The 23,903-nt window shown below is 40.6% G+C and overlaps 1 protein-coding gene across 1 annotated transcript in view; it reads left to right on the forward strand.

The window, feature by feature from the left end:
- The window catches only part of LOC132956590 (chemokine-like protein TAFA-2), a 77,026-nt gene that overhangs the window by 34,965 nt on the left and 18,158 nt on the right, over positions 1 to 23,903 (forward strand). Inside the window, exon 2 of the mRNA XM_061030115.1 lies at positions 15,685 to 15,788. Within this exon, the coding sequence (XP_060886098.1) occupies positions 15,686 to 15,788 (103 nt within the window). The 5' untranslated portion in view covers position 15,685. The remainder of the gene's footprint in view (positions 1 to 15,684; positions 15,789 to 23,903) is intronic.

Genomic DNA, 23,903 nt, shown 5'->3' on the forward strand with positions numbered 1-23,903 from the left:
CTGCATGTCCTTCCTAACACTGATGGGTTTTGGACACTTTTGTGACTGCTCTGCTCGGAGCCAATACACTTTTTTTTTTCTTTACAACACCCCATGGTATTTTTCTCTCTTGATACCACTATAAAGGATGTGTTTAGTTTGTTTGGGAGCAGACAAAACGGAGGGACTCCTTCCAAGTGTAAGTTGGAAAGAAAGCCACAGAAACACATTCAGACCATATTTAGACTTTGACTTTTTTTAGTGAATATTTGTATTTATACTACAAGCTATCATTGGCTAATTTCAAATCATTTTTATTTGAATGGTTTGTAGGCCTTTCAGCTGTAGAGAAAATGGAAATTCAATGATGTAAGAATTTTGTTTTTGTATTTTTACACGACACTGGCAATGTGATGAGTACCAAAACAAACCAACAATGTACCAATACAACTGTAGTAAATTTGATTTTAGCAGTAAATAAGATGTATAACTACACAATATTCTTATAGTTTTAGATTTTGACACTTTACTATTTTGTCTGTGACAAAGACCTCAGCATGGTTGACTGCCTTTTGTTGCATTTGGACCCAGCGGTGGCCACCATTGGTTGAAAAATTCTGCTAATCTTAAAGTGCAAAAAACTGCAGTTCCCAGAGTGTCCACTTGAGGACAGCTGTAAAAAAAAAACAGGAATCCCCATTAAGTCCAATATTAACATGTCCATTTTAACAGCAGGTTAATCATGTTCACAGCCAGGTTAAGAAAATATTCAAGCATTAATAGCGAATTCCTTTAGTAGTACACACTTAAAATATTTTTTCCATTCTGATTTTATTAAGCCTTTTTTTATAGTATAATAATATAGTATTATTCATAAATTTGAATATTTAGGGGCACGGTTGAGTTGACAGGTGGAAGCGTTGTTGTAGCTCTTTGCCAGGAGGCTTAGCGCTTCCTCTTTGTCTGTTTAGCCTATTGATTGAAAGTTAGGTTAAGATAGTATTTACAATATGGCAAACACCATCGGTAGACTTCATAACGCCTCTTTAGAAACCAGTGGGTGGGGTTTATTACAGTGTATGGTGAGTACTTAACCAAACCAGCTTGTTTTTAACATGTTGTTTAATATGGCTGGCTTTTGTCATTAGCTTCAATTCATATTTACCTCACAGATTTATATTTATAAGCCTATTTCACAAACACTGTAAACCCATTCGTTTATCTTCAGTACAAACAATTTTCAGCCAAATGTAGTACACAAAAGAAAGTCAAACTCTGAATGAATTCAACCGTGATGGAATATTATAAAGCAGATTTGACCATTATATGTGGCCCCTTAGATCAGAGGGTTCCCAAACTTTTCATCCTGCGACCCCCGAAACAACAATGAGAGAGACTGGGGACCCCCCCCCTCCCCCGTCCTTTGAAATGGTTAAAGAATTTAACATGGTGCACAGCAGCAGGAACTAAACGGCCTATCCAAACACTGCCATTAGAACAACACTAAAGAACACCGCAGCCTTAGGATAATAACATTATGTCAGTGTGTCTGTGTGACAAAGAGCACAACACATACTTACATTGTTACAGTCAAATGTTTTACTTTCATTTCAGCTCAAATCTCACTGAAGAACTCCTCAAAAAACGTTAAAAAGCCTGATTAGTCACCTTTACAACGAGCTATAACTCGTAAGGATCGTGCATTCATGAAATTAGCAACACAGCTAAACGTGTGGGTAGCGCCCAAACAAAATGTGCCAAAATCCCCTGCAATATAACTGGATAATATAATAATTGACTGAAATAACGTTTCCAAACTTCTTTGGAGGAGTTTATATCACAATAATGAGTAAAATAAGCAATTTAAGTCATTTCAAATTTGTATTTGTTTTTGGAAGGCACCTGAGGACCGCCCTCACACTTTGGGAACCACTGCCTTAGATGGAGCATTTCATTTCATTTTTTAACTAACGGGGGTCGATATCACTTACTAAATTATATAAAGCTAAATTTGTTTTCAGTTGAGCTTTACAGAATATATTCCTCTCTGTGGATGGATTGAAGAACACGATAGTAGAAACACTACAACAGATCTAGGCAGTGCAAAATATAGCAAGTTTCAAATCATTTTTATTTGAATGGTCAAAATATAGCAAAGGAAGTGTTTTTCCACACCGATCGCATCGGTCCAATCATTTTGTAAATTCCAAGTTTCTGCTTTCTAATGTACAACAAATATGCCAATCTATACCGACACGTTTCAGCCAAAGGAACAGTTACAGTGAGGTGAACAATAGATGTAACGGGAGCTAAAGTAAAAAAAAAAGTAATATAAGAGTGGTTTTATAAGTACGCTGTGATCTGTATGAATGCTGCTTCTTGCAGATGTTGCCAGGCAATACTGAAGGTGGGCTCAGACTGAAATAGCACTCTGGATCATGAGACGGTGATGCATGGACACTTTGATCAAAGGAAAACTAAGGTTGAGACCATTTGGCTGCTGCGGTTTTGATGAGCGCGGCCCTCTCGGATAGCATCCCAACGTGTCGTTACGGAAGGTCGTTATGGTGGTTAACTCTCTGAAAGGGCACTCAGCGTCAGTGTCGGATGACAGCGGTGATATTTGCTCCTCCTCAGCTTCTTTCTCTGTGAAATCTGAAATCAGCGCCTCGCTTTGGCTACGGCTCCGTTTTCTTTGCAGCAGCGGCTGGAGGTGGCCCAATCACTTTTTCCGTCCTCGTTTGTGACTCAGAGATTTCTTTTGTGATCAGTGTGACAAGGAGAAAGCTGAGTGCTGTCACTTTTTCAAGTTTTTTTTGTGCTGAAATCCGGATGAGAAGTCGTTATTTCTGCAATTAAAAGCAACAGCAAAAAGCTTGATTTGTGTTTTTTTTTTTTGTGAGATTCAGGCCAATTCTTAAAAAAAGCTCAGATAAAATCAGATAGAAACAAGTTAAACATGAGAAAAACAAGATGTACTTATTGCATGTGGATATTTCAAAAAGCTGTCAAGTCCTTTGCTTCATGATAAGAATTACCAACTAGGATTGATACGAGCTAGTCTTCCAAAAATAATCAGATGTGAGCAGCAAAATCAGGAGTGAGCGTGAAGGCCCGAGGACTGAGCAGAGCCACTTAGAGTCTCATGACAGGACTTGGATCGAGAATCACACAGCGGAGTGTCTCGGTCCCCGCTGCGGGCTGGTTTATAATGATTTGATTAGCAAGTCGTCAGGACAATGTGCTAAAGCAGAAGCTCCTTTCACAGGCCCGAGTTTATACATCAACTTCAACAGCGGCCCTGACAGCTGTCTTGTCGCGTTTATGAAGTGAACTGAGCGGGATTCGCTGGCAGATGCTTCACAGGGCGCGTGACAAAGAGTGGGCAAACTCCCTTGTTTGGCGTGTCAGGGTTGAAAGCTTCACTCCTCAACTGTCAGAAGGGAACATCTGTGTTTTGGCGAGTGAGCGATGTTTGTTCTGCGGCGGAGCAATCGGCTCCCAGCAGCCGTCTGAGGTGACAGAGTCTGTCACGGTCCAAGTATAGAGTTAGATAGAGATGGAGACGGGGTGGGGGGGGGGGGGGGGGGGGGGGGGTAATCCCTGTATCGAATCCAGCTGCAGAAACAGAGCAGGAAAGTCCAGCTTTTTATGGTTCAGTAACGCTCCCCTCAGCCCGCCCTGCAATCTCTCAAAGACTTCCTGTGGATTACACACTTGCCTTGTGCATTTCAAGGATGCATCTTTTCTACAATTGAGGGAAAACTGAAAATTGAATCTTACACTTTTAAAGTGATTAACGGCCACAGAAGTCAAACATATTATGGTTTACCACTAAAGCTGCTTTACAGGCGAGGTATTTATGGAAAACACGCCTGTCTTATTAGCTTTAAAAATGTGCAAAACAAGGAAAGAATTTCCAATTCCTGCCAAATATGACACTTAAAGTCCCTCCTCACCCAGAAGTATGTTTGTGTCTTTGCTTCTGGATTTTGAGTTTCTCTTCTTGTGTCATTAGAACTCAAACCCCAATAACACTAATAAACTTTTATGTGAAATTGTGATCTTTTCTACGGCAGATAAAGGTGCTAAATGTTATATTATTTCAAGTAAAATACTTCTCATATTAATTTTAATTGCCTTGTTTAATTTTTGTGTGAATGACTCATAAAACCTGAATTATTACACCTTCCTCGTCTTTGTCAGTTTCTGTTATACACCCACGGACTGAACTCTTCATAGAGGTCTATCCTCGGTTTGTCCTTGAAAATTAAAAGGATTTCAGCACTTTTTTTAATTTTTCTAATTTTACATACTTTGTTTGTCCCTGAGGGAAATTCAATCAGGACACACTTGACAAAGATTTTACGATTAATTAATTGACAGTTTAAGAAAGAAAAAGAAGATAAGTCTTTGATGATTAGACGCTGTCATGATGACATCATGCACTGACAGCATGTGTATGTATATCTAACAATGCTGGTCTAACACAATCTTTCAACTATGGACATGAGGAACAAGCAAGAGGATACTGACTTCACATTTTGGCACTTGACTCACAACAGACTGAACGAGTCGAACGAGTTGCATAAATGTAACATCACTCTGAGTTTAGTAGTCCACAGAAAGTTGTGCAGCACTTGCTGAACTTTCTTCACCACATCCACCCACCACTGAGGGGATGTCACTCAGGTCAGATGTTATTGAATTGTTTCTGGCAGATGAAGTTCCCTGTACACGGTAGTGAAAAGAACATTAACTCTTGGGCTCAGGCATTCAAACAAAAAGTAATATAAAAAATCTGAATTATATATAAATGTCAACACTTTGAATTAATACAAGACATCCCTTAATTTTCAAAGTAAGACATGTTTTCAGTGTTAACCTTTTTTCCAAACAACCTGACACAAAACACCCTAACACTTTAAAGTTTCTCGGGTTTGTATCAATGACCACATTTCTAAAAAAGAAAAAAAAAATCTACAAATGTTTGCCAATAAGCTAGAAGTGTTTGTTGTATTTTACACATGAGAACATGGCATTAAAAGCAACAGCGGTGCCAACCTAGGTGGCAAGATGGAAATTCACAGGGCCATTTTGACACCACTAAGGGCAGCCATGAATCGCATCCAAAACTATAGTAGAGAGCAAGTACATCTCGGGCCTTAGAGAAAGGCATTAATACCTTTGCCATGAAGGTTTTATCAGGATAACAAAAAAACTGCTGGCCCAATTTTGATGAACTTGGTGGATGGAGAAAACATTGGCACAAGAATATCATATTCAATTTTTGAGTAGAATACCTATCTTCTCTCACTCTCTCCCTTTGTATCTCTTGATCGGTCCATAGAGTCTATGGCTGTACACCAATGAGTCTGGTTCGTCTCGAGATTTATACCACTGTTGCCAAGTGCAAGCATATGCTACATTTATGTTGGGTATCTTCATTTAACATAACAAATGGTTTCTAGACCTGCTGTGTTAATAAAAAAAAAATGTTTGCCATGATTTGGCCTTGTATGCAGAACAAACTCTGTAGAGATTGAATGAATAATTGATAGTTTAAATGACCTTCCACATTCAAACATGTATCCTTCAGGGTTTGCACAGTCCAGAAAACATTTCCATTTTTATTTGCAATCACCTTGATAAACTCGTCCTCAGCTTGCAGAGAGCAGGTGTAGGATGAATCCCCTCGTTTTATTCTCCTTTGCTAACAACATTTACTATTTATAGGGCAAGGACGAAGGTGTCCTTTACTTGCTAATGAAAGTATTGTGGCTTTGACTGAGCCCATCAAGTGGGAAAATAAGTGACACAAATGGGACAACAATTAGGAAAGAGGTCAGATTCAGGAACTATTTTTAGTCCTTGATTTAACTCAAATGTTCTGCATTGTTCTGTATATGAGACGACACCGGCTTATCTTCGCCTTGAAGGATGTCCGACATGTTTGTCCTTGTTCCAGGCTGAATTTCATGGAGTACTGTTAGGTATTAGGTTGGGAAATATATGTTAATGTTCTGTCTGTAGTGTTTGGGCTTCAGCTCTTCATTAACTAAATACAGTAAACGGTCTAATGGTGCCTTCCATTGGATCTCGGAAGTTGGACGCATCTCCGAGTTACCAGTCTGATACGTCTTCAGGAAGTGAAAATTCCAACTCGGAAACTCAGAGTAATTTCAGTAGCATGAGCTAAAAATCTAACATGGCTGCTACGTTCATCGACAGTAAAGTTTAAGCTGTACATTATTGTTTATTAACGACTTAGTTTTGTTAATTAAATTCATCAATACAATGGTATCCTACAGGTTCTTTCTGTGGACAAGTTGTCATGTATCTTTCGGATGCAAATTATCACTTAGTGTGTTGTTATCACCTGGAAGCTAACAAAACAAAAGGTATTCCTGGAGTAACTACTCGTTACTGGAACGAGGTCAACTCGGGTGTCGCGTCATTCCAGGCTCAAGTTTGTAATTGATACCAATCTACAAAGAGCCATGTCTGTCTGACAGTGAAGTCACTCCTAAAGAGCCTTTAATTTGAGGGAATCAAGTTAGCGTGATAATCTGATCAAACGGTTAGCTACCCAACAAACTGGGTAATTTAGACTTGAGACACATGCTTTACATGCTTTGGTAAACTCTGAATATTAATTCAGTTAAGTATCAATCACCGGACATGTGCGGATAAATCCATTAATAACACCAAATGATGGCCTAAATCAAATCAAATATTGTCATATTGTGTTCAGTGTGATGCTAATGCTACAATCTTATGGCCATGGGGACGAAAGAGTTTTTAAGTCTGTCTGTGGAGCAGGAAGGTGACAGCAGTCTGCCACTGAACTCACTCCTCTGTCTGATGAAGGTGCTGTACAAAGGGTGGTGGGTGTTGTTCAGGACGGACTAGCGTTGGTGTGAGATTTTGATAATGGTGCAGAGATTCGTTTGCTGGTATGCTAATGAGCTTTTAAGAGGATAGAGTTTAACTGAATGTGGCTGCCAGCAGCTGAAAGGGGAAGGACAAATAACCTGAAACTTTTTGATTCATTGTTCATTCTCACTGTCAGTGCGGAAGGCAAAATAAAAAAAAGGGCAATGAGTCAAGCTCGGGGGTTGTTCACCGTGCCTCTAGGCAACAGTAAACCAAATGTTATTATTTCTCCATCGACGGCAGTAAAAGGAAAGTAGACTCTGGGCAGTGCTGCATTTGCGCTGTCAAAACTTTTCCATTAATTTTTTTTCAGCACCTTTATGGAAAACTGGAGCTGCCTTAAAAATGTTAATGTATGCTGTTATTTAAATGAACATGAATTTATACTGTTTTCTAATTGAAGACAGCAAAAGGAAATGAATGCATTTGCATTATTCATAGTATAATTTATGTGCAATTATTGTACAATGTATTGCGATGTGTGTAGAGCTGAGCTGCAGAATATCAGAGGTTAAGATTCCAGCATTATTGCTGCATTCAAATTCTACTATTTCTTTTGATTTAGTTGAGGTGGGAGTTTTCTGTGGTTATTGCAATAAAATGTTTTCATTAGTGCGTGAAGACGTCTTTTAAGAAGCGACTGCTCCTCAGGGAATGTGTGTGCCTCATCAAGAGAAAACCTTAAGTGGATTATTTTGAAGTAGGACTTATTGGTCTGCTGCAAGGACTGTATAGAAAGATGGACAGTAAACCACAAACCCATCCAGTACAAAAATGAAGCCAAAGTACCCCGTGACAAACACTGACCATATTGCACATTTAGAGCCAGAGATCGACAGAAAGAGCCGCTGTTACCTGTGTCAGCTCCTTAATCACTATAACCGTAGTACAGGACAGCTGTTTGGCTCGGTTAATGACGCTCACTAAAGCAGTCCGGGAAAATTTGGCATTCAAAGCAGAAGGAGAAACATAATCACCAGAACAGTGTCACAGGGTACCCATGTACACACACGTACCTCAGGGGGAGCATCAACCCTAAGATTCACACAGCATACATTACCCATCAGCCACCTGCTTAAAGGGACAGGCTTAGGCTGGTAATGACATCATGCCTCTTACACGAACAAAAGCACACATTTAACTGACCTATAAAATAATATCCCCTAGGTTAACACCAACTAAAGCATAACAGATTCTTGTGTCTGGTACTCTGCTCATCTGGTGCACATAGCGATGCAGGAGCCGCATTCATCAAAGCAGCTGTCAATCATGACATTTTAGAACTATTAATGGCATCAAAAAACTAACTTCACATTTCTTTTCGCAAACTAGAATTATGATAAATAACTATCACAATAAAAACATGTTTCAAAAATGTTATTTTCATGTGTATTTTGATTTTTTAGTTTGACTCATGTCCCATTTGTTACCATGGAGGAGGTTGGTTTTATGACCTATACCCGGCCAGTCAGTACTCTAGATATTTTGGCTTCTCTTGAGGCGAGGTGTTGCACTGTCCGTTTATTATACAGTCTGGTTTGCCGTCTTTCAACTTGTATAATAAGTATAATATAAGGAAGAGAGTAGAAGGGCTGGACGAAACAGAGTGAGCTTATCAGAGTTTGGGGGGTTTCTTGCTTCATTCACTTTTCATCAGATTCACTTTGTACTCTTGAAAGGAAATCTGATGATCTACAGTACACTGCAGGCTGATAAACGTCACAGCAGAGCCGCCTCATAACAAAGAGATAAAAGTCCAATCTCTAGATTGACAAATCCAGGAGAACTACTGAGGTGTCACCAGTGAAAAGAATATTCATTGTGCCAAAATAAAGGTGTTCATTTGCATTTGAAAGTGTCCTCAAGTGCAGCGAACAATATACAGTTGATATGAAACTGTTCTGTCTCTGCTGGCAGGGGAATAAATAAATCTCTGCAGACAATCAAAGGATAATTAAACATTCCATTGAAACTTCTGTTCGTCTTTCATGCATATGACGATCATTTGCATACATTATGAGTTACCCTTCAGGGCATATTCTGTGAGGTAAACCCATTATACATGAAGTATTGTCTTCAAGTACAATTAAAACTTTCGACCACATGAAGTCCCCAGTGACAAAAAAAGCCCCAGGATTCAAACTTGTATGAAGGAAATTAATCCACCACTATCCATACTGCTTTTTTTGTGATGTCATAAAGGGAAAATCTCCAAATGGCCCGTTTGAGCACACATTTACTGAAAAGTGGAGCAGGCAAAAGATGGAGAGGATGGACTTTTCTCAAGAGTTCGGGGTTTGTAGACAGACTCGGGACACATTAGAGTTAGAAAAACATGGTGAAGTGTATTTTGCATAATATGTGACCTTTAATGTTTGAAATGTATTGATTATTCGGTGTAGAAATTTGCAGACCGTTGAATGAGGGGTTGGCAGCATGCCTCCCGTGGGCTGCTAGTTGCCGATCCCTGCTCCAAATATTATTTTTGTTTTTATTAAAACTAAGCTTTTTTAATCACCCTCATTTATAAATGTTCTGTGATTTCAGTGGGAGTTAAGTGTTGGAGCTACGCAGCCTTGCAGCTGATGTTTTTTCTTTCTGAAGACAATTAAGCCATTGTGTCAGCCGAGATTCAATTAATTTTCACATTAATTAACATGGTTTTAATTAATTACATTTTTTACAACACTTACATTTTATCATGTATAAAGTCATCATGCCGCTCATGTTAGCAAATAATTACCTAATTACACATCCAGCTGACAAAGAGCAAATTAGCATTCATTCAGAGTTGATGAATGAAAGTCCAATATTTACACTCCTTTGAGCTTTGGCTTTTGCATTGCCATCTCCTGAGGGAAATATCTACCAATTTACATGCTAAATGTTAAACTATGTGCACCGTTTAATTGCTAACTAACATGCCTGCTGCGGTCCAATTAGTAACATGATAACAAAAGCAGGCTACCTGAAGCGTCTCAAAACAAGACTGTTGAGAACCGTCGGACAAAGCCAAGTAACTAAAGATGAAGATGGAAAAAAAACGTTTTTTATGAAATTTGAATAAAGTCCCAAGAAGAACAGCGAGGATTCTGTTTGGATCACTGTTTTGAGTTTGGTCCAGGAGGCCTCTGGAGTAGAGAGCGCTCCCCTTCAGCGCGGTAATCGGGCACTACTACCACCCAACGTCCCTGACGGTCATCCACCACCATCGGACTGTGTCGCCCCACAACCACCGCCATCCTTCTTGCATCTTATCCCATCCCCCCTATCCCATTTTTCTTTTGTAACATAGCAATGAGTAAGGTCTTTTACCTGCTTCTTCTAAAGCGCCTCGAGATAACACTTGTTATGAATTGGGGGCCTTACAAATAATGGTTGATTGATTGATAAAACAAACCTGAAACTGACCCCCATTACAAAAAGTGCTACTTTCAATTATTGGGAAAGAGTTTTATCTTCCAGACATGGTCTACTTTAGTGTGTTTCTAACAGCACATAAGGCGTCCTAATCTTAAGTTTTTGTTCTTAAACCTGACCAAGGCATAACCATTGTTATTATCAATTGGTTGGATATACAGTATGTATTGCATGAGGACATGCAATTTAACAAATAACATGTAGTTCTTCTACAGAGCATGAACCTGATGATGATGCTGCGGATTTATAGATTTTTATAAAGTTTCAACTCTTCTCTTAATTGGGACTTTACATATACAGTGTAATATACAATAAGACACATAAACCATGACATACCTTTACATTATTAATTCTACATTAAGTTAAAACAGACGTCTTTTGCATATTTTTCTCTATTCCTGCGTGATGATGTGGGGCGCCTGGCGCTCATTGGTAGAGTTGGTCGTTTTTTAATTGGAAGGTCCTGGGATTGATCCCCAGCTCCTTCAGCCACATGTCCAAGAGTATGTCCTTGGGCAAGACGAACCGAAATTGCTCCTGATGCCACTGACCTATAGCGTCTGAATGAGTATGAATGGGGTTATTACTGATGAACAATTTGCATAGCAGCCTCTGCTATCAGTGTGTCAATGTTGTGTGATGTGACCTGCGGTGTAGTAAGTGCGTTGAGTAGTCAGAAGACTTGAAAAAAGTTGTACAAGCTCAAGTCCATTTACATTCCTAGTTTATATTGAATAATGGAAAACACTTTAGGGAGTCTGTATGTTTTATTGAAATAGACCGGACGTTCTGTGCGTTTCCTTGTCTGACTCGATGTATTCTGTTCAGTATGAAGCGTGCTTGCAGCGGACTCTGGCTCTGGAGCACATGGAGTATGTGGCCAGCAATATGTTACAATATAAACCATAAACCTTCACAATATGACATCATGTTCAGCAAAAAAAGAGCAATACAACAGTCTAATATGAACTTGAATTAACCTCGGTTTGTATCACCAACAAAGTAGCAGCTGACAGACATTTATTATTTTAGATGTTGTGAAACAGCAGGCAGTTTGGGTTCACACAGCAGTATTTTTGTATTTATCCAAAGTCACTATAGACCTCCATTACAAGGTCAGTCTGTAAAATGGCCTCAAACTGTAACAAATCTTCAGCGACTCGCTCTGCCGGGCACACGGCCGCACCAATGACAACACAGCACATTCAGGGACAATGAGATGTCATTTATAGAATTGCACCCTCGGACAGCCGCAAACAAATGATGCAGTAGTTCTTTGCCCTGCACTCTGTTACCAATGACCCTTTTTTTCTCTCACACACAGACTAAATTGAACAACAACCTCGTTTGCCACCTTTTCGACTCAGCCTCCATTTCATCGTTTAACCAGCGGCTATAAATCTGTCGCCATGAAGGTGAACATTAGCTCTTTTTGCTGATGTGCAAACACCTTGCAGATCAATTTTAGGTCCATTTGAGCCAATATAGAACTCGCCCTTATGTTGCTCTCACACTTCACATTTGAGGGAATTTCCTTCAACCTGTCACACCAGCTGCCTTGAATTCCATGCAAACTATTATAAAGCTAGCAATCATGGCCTCAGTGGAGGTTTACTTTCAGAAGGTGATCGAAAAATCCCCCTGGAGAAAGAAATCCATTTGGTTGTTTCGTGTTTTTCTTCATCTGGGGGACAAGTGTCTATTTGACATGGACTTGAGCTTGTATAGCGCCTTTCTGGTCCTGTGGCTACTCAACATAGTGTTCCAATGTTTCTTTTGTGCCCAGCTAGCATACAGGGAAACAAATACATTTCACTAAAAACTGACAAGTGTCTGATAAAGTGAGGATGTCTTACTGATGACACTTGTGTTGCTTAGCCGCTAATTTTATACATTAGCTTAAATCAGACAAAAGGGTCAAAAGTTAGCCTTTCGCTCAAACAAAGGTATAAAAATCCCCAAATTAAAACTATAAAAAAAATTAACAGAATTAATGTAATTCAAGTATACCTGAGTGAATTGGCAAGTGACAGTCCTTCATTGGCTGGTAAAATCAATGGTTGCTAGCTTACTTCTACACCTACTTCTTGTTAAATAGCCAAATTCTAATCAAGGAATATTTGCAGTTATTTTTGTAAGCTCTTTCAAATTGTGAAAAGAAAAACTGCAGTTACCTCAAGTGTCCACGTGAGGCCAGCTTCAAAAACCCCGGAAGTCACATTCAACCTCTTTTTACAACGGAAATAAGCATCTTAACAGCCTGGTTTGAAAAACGATTTGGGGCGGGACAAGAGTTGTTATGTCTAATCTGTTAGCTCATAATGTGTTGATTATAGCAGGGGGATAAATCTAGAACAATGCCTCATATGAAGAAAAAGAAACGTGTTGGAGTAGAAGTGTACAATAACAGAAAGTTAATACTCCAGTGAAATACAATTACCACAAAATAATACTTAGTGAGGTACTAAGGTTCTTTAAAAATGATTGATATTATCCAAACACATCCGCCTAAATGTTATAACTATACAATGCTGACAAGAATGAGTGACTGTGTGTGAGACAGGCGGCCATGTGGCTCCTTTGCCGCATGTCATTCCCCATTCTATCCCTAATTCCTGACTCTCTCTACTTTCTTGTCTCTCTTAAAAAGGCATAATAACCCCACCCCACCCCTGGCCAAAATAATAATATCATTGTTGCAGCATGCCTCAAATAAAAAAATCAGTCAAGCATGAAAAAATCTGATGGGTCGACAGGTATCAAGTTTGCATAAGAAACCATCCCCCTTTGTTCATGTCATCCTTGCATGTCCTGATGTCGTCTTTTATAATCTCACACACATGTAGCTCCTGCCTGTGATATTCTGACATCTCACACTTTTAATTCCTGCAGTCAGCGGTATAGAAATAAAATCTGCACGAAAGGTCATGTTCGCTCGCCAAAATAAACGTAATTACACCGATAATCCGAGAAGCCCGATGAGGTTTAGCCAATCTATATGTCAATGAGGCAGGCAGATGAGAGGCGGGAGGCGGCAAATAAGGCGTAAACGCAGCTTGTAACATTGGACGCTCACGCCATATGACACCTGGCCTCTTCCAGTAATTACCGTACCGCTCCTGCATCCCTGTTTGAAATTTGATCATTGTCAGTCAATGATAAAACACTCTGCCAGATGGTTTATGCAGTGTGGCCTCCGCTTCCGCACACTTCATTAGGGGAGAGAGAGTGCAGAGGAGTATGCACCGCTGTGTGCAGGGATGGATTAGCCGCTGCGGCCGGCTCGCTCTCCTCCACTCTCCCGAGGAGCACAGAGAGGCTTACGGTATTCCTGTTGGGCTAGCACGGGGTCTTCACCTTCTGTTCACGATCCCTCTGTAAGAGCCTTCTGTTGGGAGAAGAGAGTGGAAGGAGGTGCAGGGGGGGGCGGGAAAGGAGAGGATTTAGAGACAGTGATCTAGTGCACATTCACAGCTGTAGTTTGTTTTTGGAAAGCAAGAAGGATAACAGACTGTCTCTCTGCTTGATAAGAGCAAATATGCATTCAGACAAGCTAAGCTATTGTCAAGTTAAACTATGAGCTGTAGTGGAGCAGCACCCTATCTCTGTTCTCTGCGTTTCACTAGCTATTTCCCTCTGATGACACTCTCTGGGTGGGATTCTCAAACGCTGTTATCAAAGGGATCATTTCTTTCTGCTGTGAAATTGTAGAAAACTAGGGGACCTGAAAAAAAAAAAAAAAACTTTGCTTTTTAACACTTCCCATCCGTGGTTTAGTGGTGCCTGAAGAAGTGGGTTTACTCTTAATTGGGCGGCTGTGGCTCAGTTGGTAGAGTCGGTCGTCTCTCAACTGGAAGGTCGGGGGGTTTGATCCCCAGCTCCTGCAGCCACATGTCTGATGTGTCCTTGGGCAAGACACTTAACCCCGAATTGCTCCTGCTGCTTAGTCGGCGACGTATGAATGGGATTAGTTACTTCTGATCTTCACTTTAAATAGCAACCACTGCCATCAGTGTGTGAATGGGTGTGGATTGGTTGGTGTGACATGCGGTGTAAAAGTGTAGTTAGAAGACTAGAAAAGTGAGATACAAGCTCAAGTCCATTTACCTTTAGTTTTATCCCAAATGTTTTTTTAAGTGGACTGTCCAGCAGAGGATGAACTGCCTCTGTTATGAACAGTGACATTTAGTCAGTGCATACTCGCTAATTAGAGACAGAGTAGGGAGGGTCAACTCTTCACTATCTTTGGAAAAAATTGCAGCATACTACTGAATATAGTTAATCAATCATAGTGTGAATCAGAGGGGGATTTATAAATGGGTATACCCTATGAGGACTGGAAAATAAGCTGGTAAACTCTGTATGCACTGCACTACACCACTGTTTCCCATTGTGAAGAAAGAAAAATCTTGCAAATCGGGACACAGTTTGAAATAAAACAACATACTGTATATTACCCTATAAAAGACCCTCCAGCTAAGACTCTAGGGAGGAGGGGGCTGAGGTAGACATGTCAGCTCTCTCCAGTGTTTTGAATTGGGCTGCAGTACCCATTCTAAACACGAGGTGTCAGAGTTACATATTGCTCCTTTAAAATAAATACAACACATAACTGTGGTTGCCACCAAGCCAACAGATATGAACACAGACTGTCCAGTGTCCATCCTGCACGCATTAGAGAATAAAGCCGAGGGTTCTAGCAGAGAAAATATATAGATAAATGTTTATGGTCTGACTTTATTTGATGTTGATCACTCCCTTGGGCATTACTTAGCACCCACATTGAGCGCCACTTAACAAGCGAAATGTAGTTGGACACACCCCAAATCACTATGTGCCATATGTTTAAGCCAACGGACTGTACACTATTAAAATAGGGCCCATGGTTTTACCCAGTTTTTGGCTTGAGGTTTGTCCAAATCTTCACTCCCTGTTATTTTTTCAGATGCTGATCGACACAGATGCTGTAAAATGATTTTTTTTTTTTTAAATGGCCAGATCCTTTATGTTTATGTTTTGCAACCCGGGACACAGTTGTTCAAAATTAACATTTACAAAATTTTAGCTCTTACTCTTGATTGAATGTTGGAGGAAAGTAGCATCTGTTTTATTAGGATGAATTAAAATCCATATTCAGTGTAAGGGCTCTAACATGGCAGAGTGGAGCACAATAGAGATGTTTGAAAGATGGTGTTATTTGGAAGGTGTTAACGTTGTCTTGAGTTAGAATACTGAATCTGTCTGTTTTGTAACATGCTTTGAGAGATGAGAAAGTTGACCTGAAACAGGTAAAAACTATTGTTGTAATAAATGATGTATAATGACAACATTCCTCTGTTTCCTTTCCAGGATGAGTGAGCGATACACACTAATCGGAAGTAAAGGGGCTCTACTTGTAATGGTGCTGATTATTAGTGTATGGGAGATGACCGTACCAACGGAAGGCGCTACGGGTGAGTGTGAAACAAAACATTTCATCATCTTGCTCTTTGAGTGTATTATCATATGTCCATTGCTTTGGCAATTTAAAAGCTTGCACTTGATTGAACACTTCTTTAGTTCGGTATTAATGTCTAAGGTTAACCCTGTCACTTCCTGCTTCTGACTGTATAATTTGGGCACATCGTCTCATGGAATCAGGAGCTAAATATAGTTTCAGGAAATGTTGTAGTTACTTGTTTTTGTGATGCATTATGACTATATCCATGGTGAGATTCCCTTGACCCTTCTCCATTACCAACCATAACAACATCAGCGTGTGAGGCTGAAACGCTGTTATCATAAGGGATGAATTAAACTGCTTTTTTTTGCTTTTTTTTCCCTTTTTAGATACATTTTGGGGCTTTTTGTGCCCTTAGTGGAGAGATAGGACAGTGGACAGAGTCGGAAATCAGGGAGAGAGAGAGAGTAGGGAATGTGGGAAAGGAGCCACAGGTGGGACTCGAACCCGGACCGCCCGCCTGGAGGACCACAGTCTCCATACATGGGTTGCGCGCACTAACCACTGCACCACCAGCACCCCGGATTGAACTGCTTTGACTGAGGTCTTTTTTGTGACAAATTGTTAACTGCAGGATAAAAAAATTGAAATATTTAAGGCAGAGTCAATAGCCTTTTCTGAAAAATTGAAAACAGACTTATACAAAAGTAATGTCGCTCTATCATCACATATGGGCCTCCATGCATAACACGTTTGTGTTGGTCGACTCGAGAAGTTTCCGGACAGGGAGTTGGTGTTTTCCCCCAGCTAGTGACAGCGCGCATGTGAGTTTAGGAGTGGATACAATTCAGCGACTGGACGTGAGTGTGTTAGTCAGGTGTGGACATAACTACGGCAAGGAAGAGAAAATATAATCATAGTGAGGCGAAACGCCAAGTGGCTAAAGCTCATTCCAAAACGTGGGCAAACCTTGTGTTAGCTTTCACCTTCACCTTTCACGCGGCGTTGGCCTGCTGGTGGTTAGCTTGTGCTAGCATCCCGTAGCTTACACTGTAGCTTCAAGCCGTAAATGTACACACTGCGTCCTGCAGTGGGTGTGTGCTTCTAGGGGCAAAGAGCCCATGAGGAGGGGCACAGTTTGAATGTTGTGTTCACAAGCTGCAAAGAAGCCTGCTGAGGTAGGCTAACATCCTGTGATCAACAACTGTGAATACATCTATTGATGTGCAATCTTTCCCGTTTCAAAGGAATCTACTCTCGTCTCTGTTTCCAAAGCTTGTAAAGAGATCAAATTCTGTTCAGAGGAACGTTCCTTTTTCGATCATTTCGTTTAATCATTGACAAGAAGCATCCTTCACAGCTCAAGGACACGGAAAACTGTTTCACTGTGTGAAAAAAAAAAAACTTTTGAGAGTAAAAAAACATTGATGAAGAGAGAGACAAACTGAAAGAGGGGCGAGGCAAGGTCCTGTTAAAGGTCCATATATAACCACAGCTTTAAAAAGCACGAGGACGAACAGCTGCTGATAGCGAGAATACACTCGTTTTGAATCTGCCTCGCATAAATGAACGTCGTGACGGGGAATCTGTGACGGCAGCAGCTTCTGTTTGTCTACATTAGACATGCAGGCGACACACATTTCTGTGACCACTGAAGGTGACATCAGACAGAGTTTTAGTGTAATTAGTCGTTTGTTTGCATCAAACAACAGAAGAGTGTCAGCAAGATGTGCTTCATGTAGTGTTGAAGAACTCGAAGTCGTGTCTTGGTCTCGAGACCATTTTTTTGAAGGGCACGGTCTCAAAATCAAAAGCATTCTTACTCGGCCTTGTCTCGGCCTCAGACTGGGTGAACTCAGGATTTTAAATCAAGACCGGTTAAGACAACCACTGACATGCTATTTTTACATGTCATTACAGACATTAGAAGGAAAACACCTCATTCTAAAACAACAAATAACTTCAATTCATTCACAATTAGATTTTTATCCCCTGGTTACGGCCGCAACCTTCCCGGAGTTACGGTCTTAATAAGTGACATGCCCCCTGCACACAAGATGATGATTATTCATTGACATTTATGCTCTTGGTCTTCACTCAGTCTCAACCCCTAAATGTCTCGGTCTTGGAGCCCTCTGGTCTCGGGTATGTCTCGGTCTTGGTTAGTGTGGTCTTGACTACAACACTATCTTCATGTCCGTCTTTAAATATGACTCTTGCACATGCCCACCCCAGCTTTAATGTGAAATGAATTGAATCATTTTAATCACTATAGGGCCAGCTGAGTGTGATTTAGGGATGGATACAAGCACATTGTAAAGTATAAAGTCTTAATCACTGCTTTTAAAATTTACAAATGAAGACTAATACAGATGTTTTTGACTCTGTGAAAAGCAGCTTTTCTTTTCTCTATTCTCTTCTTTTTTTACCATCGGCTTTCTATTATATTAAAAATGAAGGGCCATCTTGAGATATGACCTCATCAAGTGTTCTTTTCTTAGACTCTACAAAGCTCCTCCAGAGCCCAAAGACGTGTTTTCACAGGCTGAGTCACACTCCTCACAAGTAGTACACTGACACTGATGTGTAAACTCGGAGTTCCCTTTTAAGGATGTTAAAAGAAAAGATGGGGAAAAGAAAAGCTTTGAACACAAATAGGAATATATGTACCTAAATGTATCTTTTAAAGTGTTTGCAAAGTGAGACCAAAGCTCCAGTTGTCCCGGGACCTTCATGTGCTCAATGGGATCATTCGGGCGGCGGTCCCAACGGGGATCCAAATCAGGTCAAAGCTCTCCTCCATGTCTAGACGAACAACTTTTCTCTGCCTACAAGCGTGCGGAGTCGCCATCTATCTGTTCACTCAGGACTAATCCAGTCATAAAGGATTAATGTGCAACTTTTTGATCCTGTAGATGTCACCCTTGATTATCAGCCTGAAACCAAAACAACTTGAGCTGCATTGTTGTGTTAGCATGCTAATGGTAGCTCTCTTTAATTTGCTCCTAGCTTCGCATTGCAAGTAAATTTATACAATATGGCCATGACCTAAAAACGCTTATGTGACAAATAAGCAGTGAGTACAGTATGTTATTCTTCTTTTCTTTTGTCCCTCACTTAATCAACTTGTATATGCAAGGGTACGAGCCGGTCGGCCGATGAAACATGCAAAAGTTCCCTTTGGCATGTGTCAAACAAATGGGGGAATTTTTTTTTTCTTTTCCAGTTTGAAACGAATATTCAAAGATGCATCTTTTCAGAAGTTGACGACCTTACGTAAGCCAGTAAAACACATCTATGTTATGTAACATACTGTAATAAACACAAACATCATTTCCCTAAACTAGCCAAGTGGTTTGAACGCCTTAACATAGTCATATTTGTAATTCTGGTTCACACACTGTTATTGAGAGGCATGCTTCCCACACACATAGATAGGTCAGAATTACACTGCTGGAGAGTCGATGTGCCCAGGGGCCCAATATCTCATAATCCGTCTATGAGCGCACCAGAGCTGTTTGGGGTTCATTGCCTTTGTCCAAGGGCACCTCAGCAGTACTTGTGGACTGACTTGGTACCTCTCTAACGACTCTCTGGTTCCCAACCTAAGTCACTACAGACTGTATTCAGTAAGAGCCACCGTAGATGTTGATCAGCTCAGCTCCTCTATTGAGCGAACAGCAGCAGTGCATGCATGGAAGCTAGGTTATACATTGTAGCATTGTAATGGGTCACGTTTTGCAAATTTTAAGAAAAAACGAGCAAACAATATCAGGGTAAATGTTAGCTTTATTGAAAAAAAAAAATCACAGCGCTTTACTTTTTCCGCTAGCAACCCCCTTTGTTGTCGCAGCTTGTGTAGCAATACTAGCAATACAACCCCACTTCAAAAATACCAAACTAAGTCTTTAAACTGATCAAGTCCCGCAATTGGCCTTAGGGTTTGGGGGCTGCCGTTGTTGGGCCAGACCAGAAAGATTTCCCATCAAGCTCCTTCGCTCCTCCTTACTCCTAACCCTCCTATCACCAGCATTGTAGCCATGTCTGGAACACTGTAGCCCCCAAACACTCAACCTAAGAAGCAACTTATTTTTTAACCTCTAACCTGACTGTGGAGCCCTGCATGTGTCAACTTGTTGTCAGAGTGGTCGCTAGATCCTCTTATTTTGAAGCATAAGACCACAGTATGTGCTGCTATATTTGTACGGTTGGGTTAGTCACCTATTTGACTTGTTCTATTTGCTCATAGTGTCAATCTCTCCATCCAAATCAAGAGTGTCCCCTGCGCACAAATGCAAGGAAAGACGCGAGACAAACATACCGAGGATTACTGTCACAGTGGCTGCCACTTCTAATAAGTTTTTTGAAAGGATTTTCTCTCTATGTAAGCTCACAAATAAATATGTCACCGTCGTCAATGGGGGAGTAATTGGATTGAAACAGCTATTTTGGAGGTATGACTCAAACTCATCTCCCCTTGCCTCATTAAAAGTGTTGTCGAGTCGTCACTGGTAAACCCGGGGAGATCAATTATGACAACTCAGCAACATTACAAGCAGCGGCCAACCCACATGTTTCATCTTTGGGAGTCCCACTGACAATACACGGCAGCAGGTAATTGGTGGTGCACGGGCGATGCTGCTGCCTGATAGGATGTCCATTTGTGAGCTTGATGGAAACTCTGCATACCTCTCCTCTCTTTGTCGACCAATTAGATTGGAGCGCAGCACTTTGATGCGCTTGGCTTTGATTGGCAGCGATCCCCACTCAAGGCGCTCATCATTCCAGCAGGAAGTGGATCAGAATAATCACGCACGCATTCAATTTCTCTCTGATATAGCCACTGCAGCCCCCCCTGATTTCCCCAGAGCGTTATTTCTGTTGCTGTAAACCTGTTATCATTCAAGGGATGAAATGAACCCCCGAATTTGTCCAAAATAGAGAAAATGTATTTCTGCTAGAGAACACAGGGAAGAAGAGAACGAAGCTTACTGTCTGACAAGCAGGCCAAATTTAGTTCATCTAAGCAGGCAGACAAGTTACGAACGAACACACATTTGAGCTTTCACTTCTTCAAATAACTAGTTTGTGTCAAAAAAGCAGAGATCACATTTGCACCATCAGACATGCTTTTCTACTCTGACAGCTATGTAAATTCACTTTTTTCCCCTCTCTGATATCTGGAAAAAGGTTCGCCTTTACGCCTGCCAGGCAAAGATAGAGCAAAGAGAAGCACACAGGAGCACGATCCCAGGCTGAGTCTGCTCACATATTATTGGAACAACAGATGCGTTTTCATCAGCGTCTATTGTCATCAATCCTTTATGTTACCTGCTCCCTTGGGTTTGCACACGCCCCCCTTCTGAACTCAACTTGTTCTGCCTTCCCCGGGAACATTTTTCAATTGAAAGAAGTTCAAAAAAGAAAATGTCTGATCCCCATTTAAAGGACTTTCAAAACTGTTTGAAAAGGGACACATTTTTCACAAACTATTTGAAGTCGATGATTAAACGCCAACTGGAGATCTGCTACAGTCAGATTCACAACACACTCGCTCACGATGCAACATGTCACTTTTCAGGATGCATCCCATATTTATAATGATTGAATAAGTGAGCAGTGCATCACAGTCAGGGATGTGCCGGGACAGAATTAAGCCCGGGACTTTGAGATGGAGAGGCCATAATATAAGGTTGTTTGCTTTGCCCCTGACGCCAAATATTCCACTATTTCATTAAAATCACCATATGGGAACTTGGTGAGTACTTTGATTACCTCAAACATTTCCAACAGTTATCAAAGCCAGAGAAATTGGTGATTTCATGGTAGTAACGGGACGTGTCTTTTCATGACGGCCACCATTACAGACAGAATGTTTATCATTGCCGTGGAAACACCGGATGTCATGTCAAAGACTGCTACACAAGGAAGCAGGAATTGCTACTGAAAGCTGCCGTACTGTTGCTGTATGCGCTTCTGTGATTGAGAGAGCTTGACTTATTGGAAGAAAAGAAGGGATAAATCTTTGCATGTCTTTAACAACATCAGCATGTTTCTAAAATTAAAGGAGCAATATATAACTCTGACACAGTGTTTAAAATCGGTACTGCAGTCCAAATTCTAAATATTGGTTAGAGCTGTTGCCATCCGTTCCCTCCTTCCTAAAGTAGATGCACACGTGGGTTGCCATGTCGCGGACACGGAAGCTTCAGTGTTTAGCCATCTCTGCATACATTTTAAAGCCTTCCTGCAGTCCTAACCTCTCTCCAATTTTCAAAAGCATCGTAAATATTTATCTTTGTTTTACCAGGATTCTGGTCGTGGAGCTTAAAATGTCGGATAGAATCAGTAATACCTGAAACAGATCGCTTGCCTGCTTCCATCGCTGCACCACCTGTTGGTTTGACCTGATAACTTGGTCTCATATCTGGCAAACTGAGGGGCGTCCAAAACGGCCGTGTAGGGGCGCCTTAAAACCGCCTTCCTTCTCTGGTCCAAACAAATCCAGACTGGAATGAAAACTTAGAAGGAGGACATACTGGCTGCTGCATTGTTGTCAGAGAAGCCAGCACCTCAACATAGCATGTTTCCTTAATGTCTGATCATATAGTAAGGTCACTTTACGAATTCAGTAGATATCTTACATATTGCTCCTTTAATATGTTGTGGCTTCCCAAATTGGTGCAAAAAGCTAAAATTCAGACCTTTAAATCCTGCCATCATGACCCTTTCAGACATGTTACAGCCTTGAATCATCTACAATAGAAAACCACTTAGAGAAAATCAAAGGGCACAAGTTGCTGAAGGGGAACTTGAACCTGAGTGGAATGAAATATGTGTGTGGATTCATCCTCAGAATTTTTACACTCAGGGGTTATGAGTGTTGTGACTGCAAACTGTATCTACTGTGTCTCCTCTTGAAAATGTTGCACTGACGTATGACCTCGGTGTCTGCTTGCTCTGCACCTTCGACTTTCTGCACTCTAATAAAAATGACTTATATGATGCATAAGAAGCATCTTTGCCAAGAAAGGAAAGCACTGCTTGCACCCTTGAGGGAACAGCAACTAACAGTAATACTCCAGGATCCCAGGAAAATATGAATGAATGCACATTTGCAGTGTTTTACAGTAGCATTGACTTTCCCTGAATTGGATTTGTTTCCTGAGAAGCAACTCCTCATCTGCCATTTTTCTAAACAGCTACTGAAAATCTCAGCAGCAGTTAGAGGGGAGAAGAACCCCTCATACTGAAGGTTTGTAGGGAGGGGGATCTATTTCTGTAAAACTGTTCAATAGAAGAGCTGGTATTTATGGCACCCACAAAAAGCAATAATTATAATATCATTCCCAACGGTTTCATGAATGGTACAAAATATGCATCATTTGCAGTTTCTCATTTGTCTCTGGAGACACGATGAATGAAAGAGAAATGGCCCATTACTTCATGCTGCAGCACGTTTGGTTCAAAGGATTCATTGAATGAACAAATGGTAAAAACACAATATTATCTGACAGGTAGTGTCAAGTGCGGACAGTTCAGGTTTAGAACAAGTCTTCAAGATGTGATTGAAACCTCACATTAAGTCAATCAGCATGATTTGCTTTAAAAGTACAACATGTTGGATTATCCTTGCTTGTTGTCTGGTAACTTCCCAGTGCTGCATTGCTTTTATTAAATAGTATACAGATTGAATAATGTGTTAATTACTGAGCCTTAAAGGTGCTAATAGACTGAATTTGTCACAATCATATAGAAGCACACAGGCCATTTCACCTTGTTTTCATTCTTAATGCTAAGCTAAGCTAATTGACTTCATATTTAGCGTACAGAGATCAGGGGGGATATCATTCTTCTCATTTAAGTATCTTGTAGAAATATATTAAATATATATCCTAAAACTTTCCCCATCTCTTTATTAAAACTCCTCCCCTTTCCAAAAACCAATTACTTCCTTTAGGTTGCAGAGGGACTAAAAGGCTGTTTATAGTCTTGTTAATTTTTGCAGCTCATAAAGAGACATCAGTATTTATTTCAGTCTGTTACATAAACAGCCAAAAACTGTTCACACGAGCTTTAACATTATAAGATGTTTTAGGCTTTCTCAACAAAATAACCTTCATGAAGC

Source organism: Labrus mixtus, chromosome 22 (genome assembly GCF_963584025.1).
Source record: "Labrus mixtus chromosome 22, fLabMix1.1, whole genome shotgun sequence".
In the NCBI taxonomy this organism is placed as follows: Eukaryota; Metazoa; Chordata; class Actinopteri; order Labriformes; family Labridae; genus Labrus; species Labrus mixtus.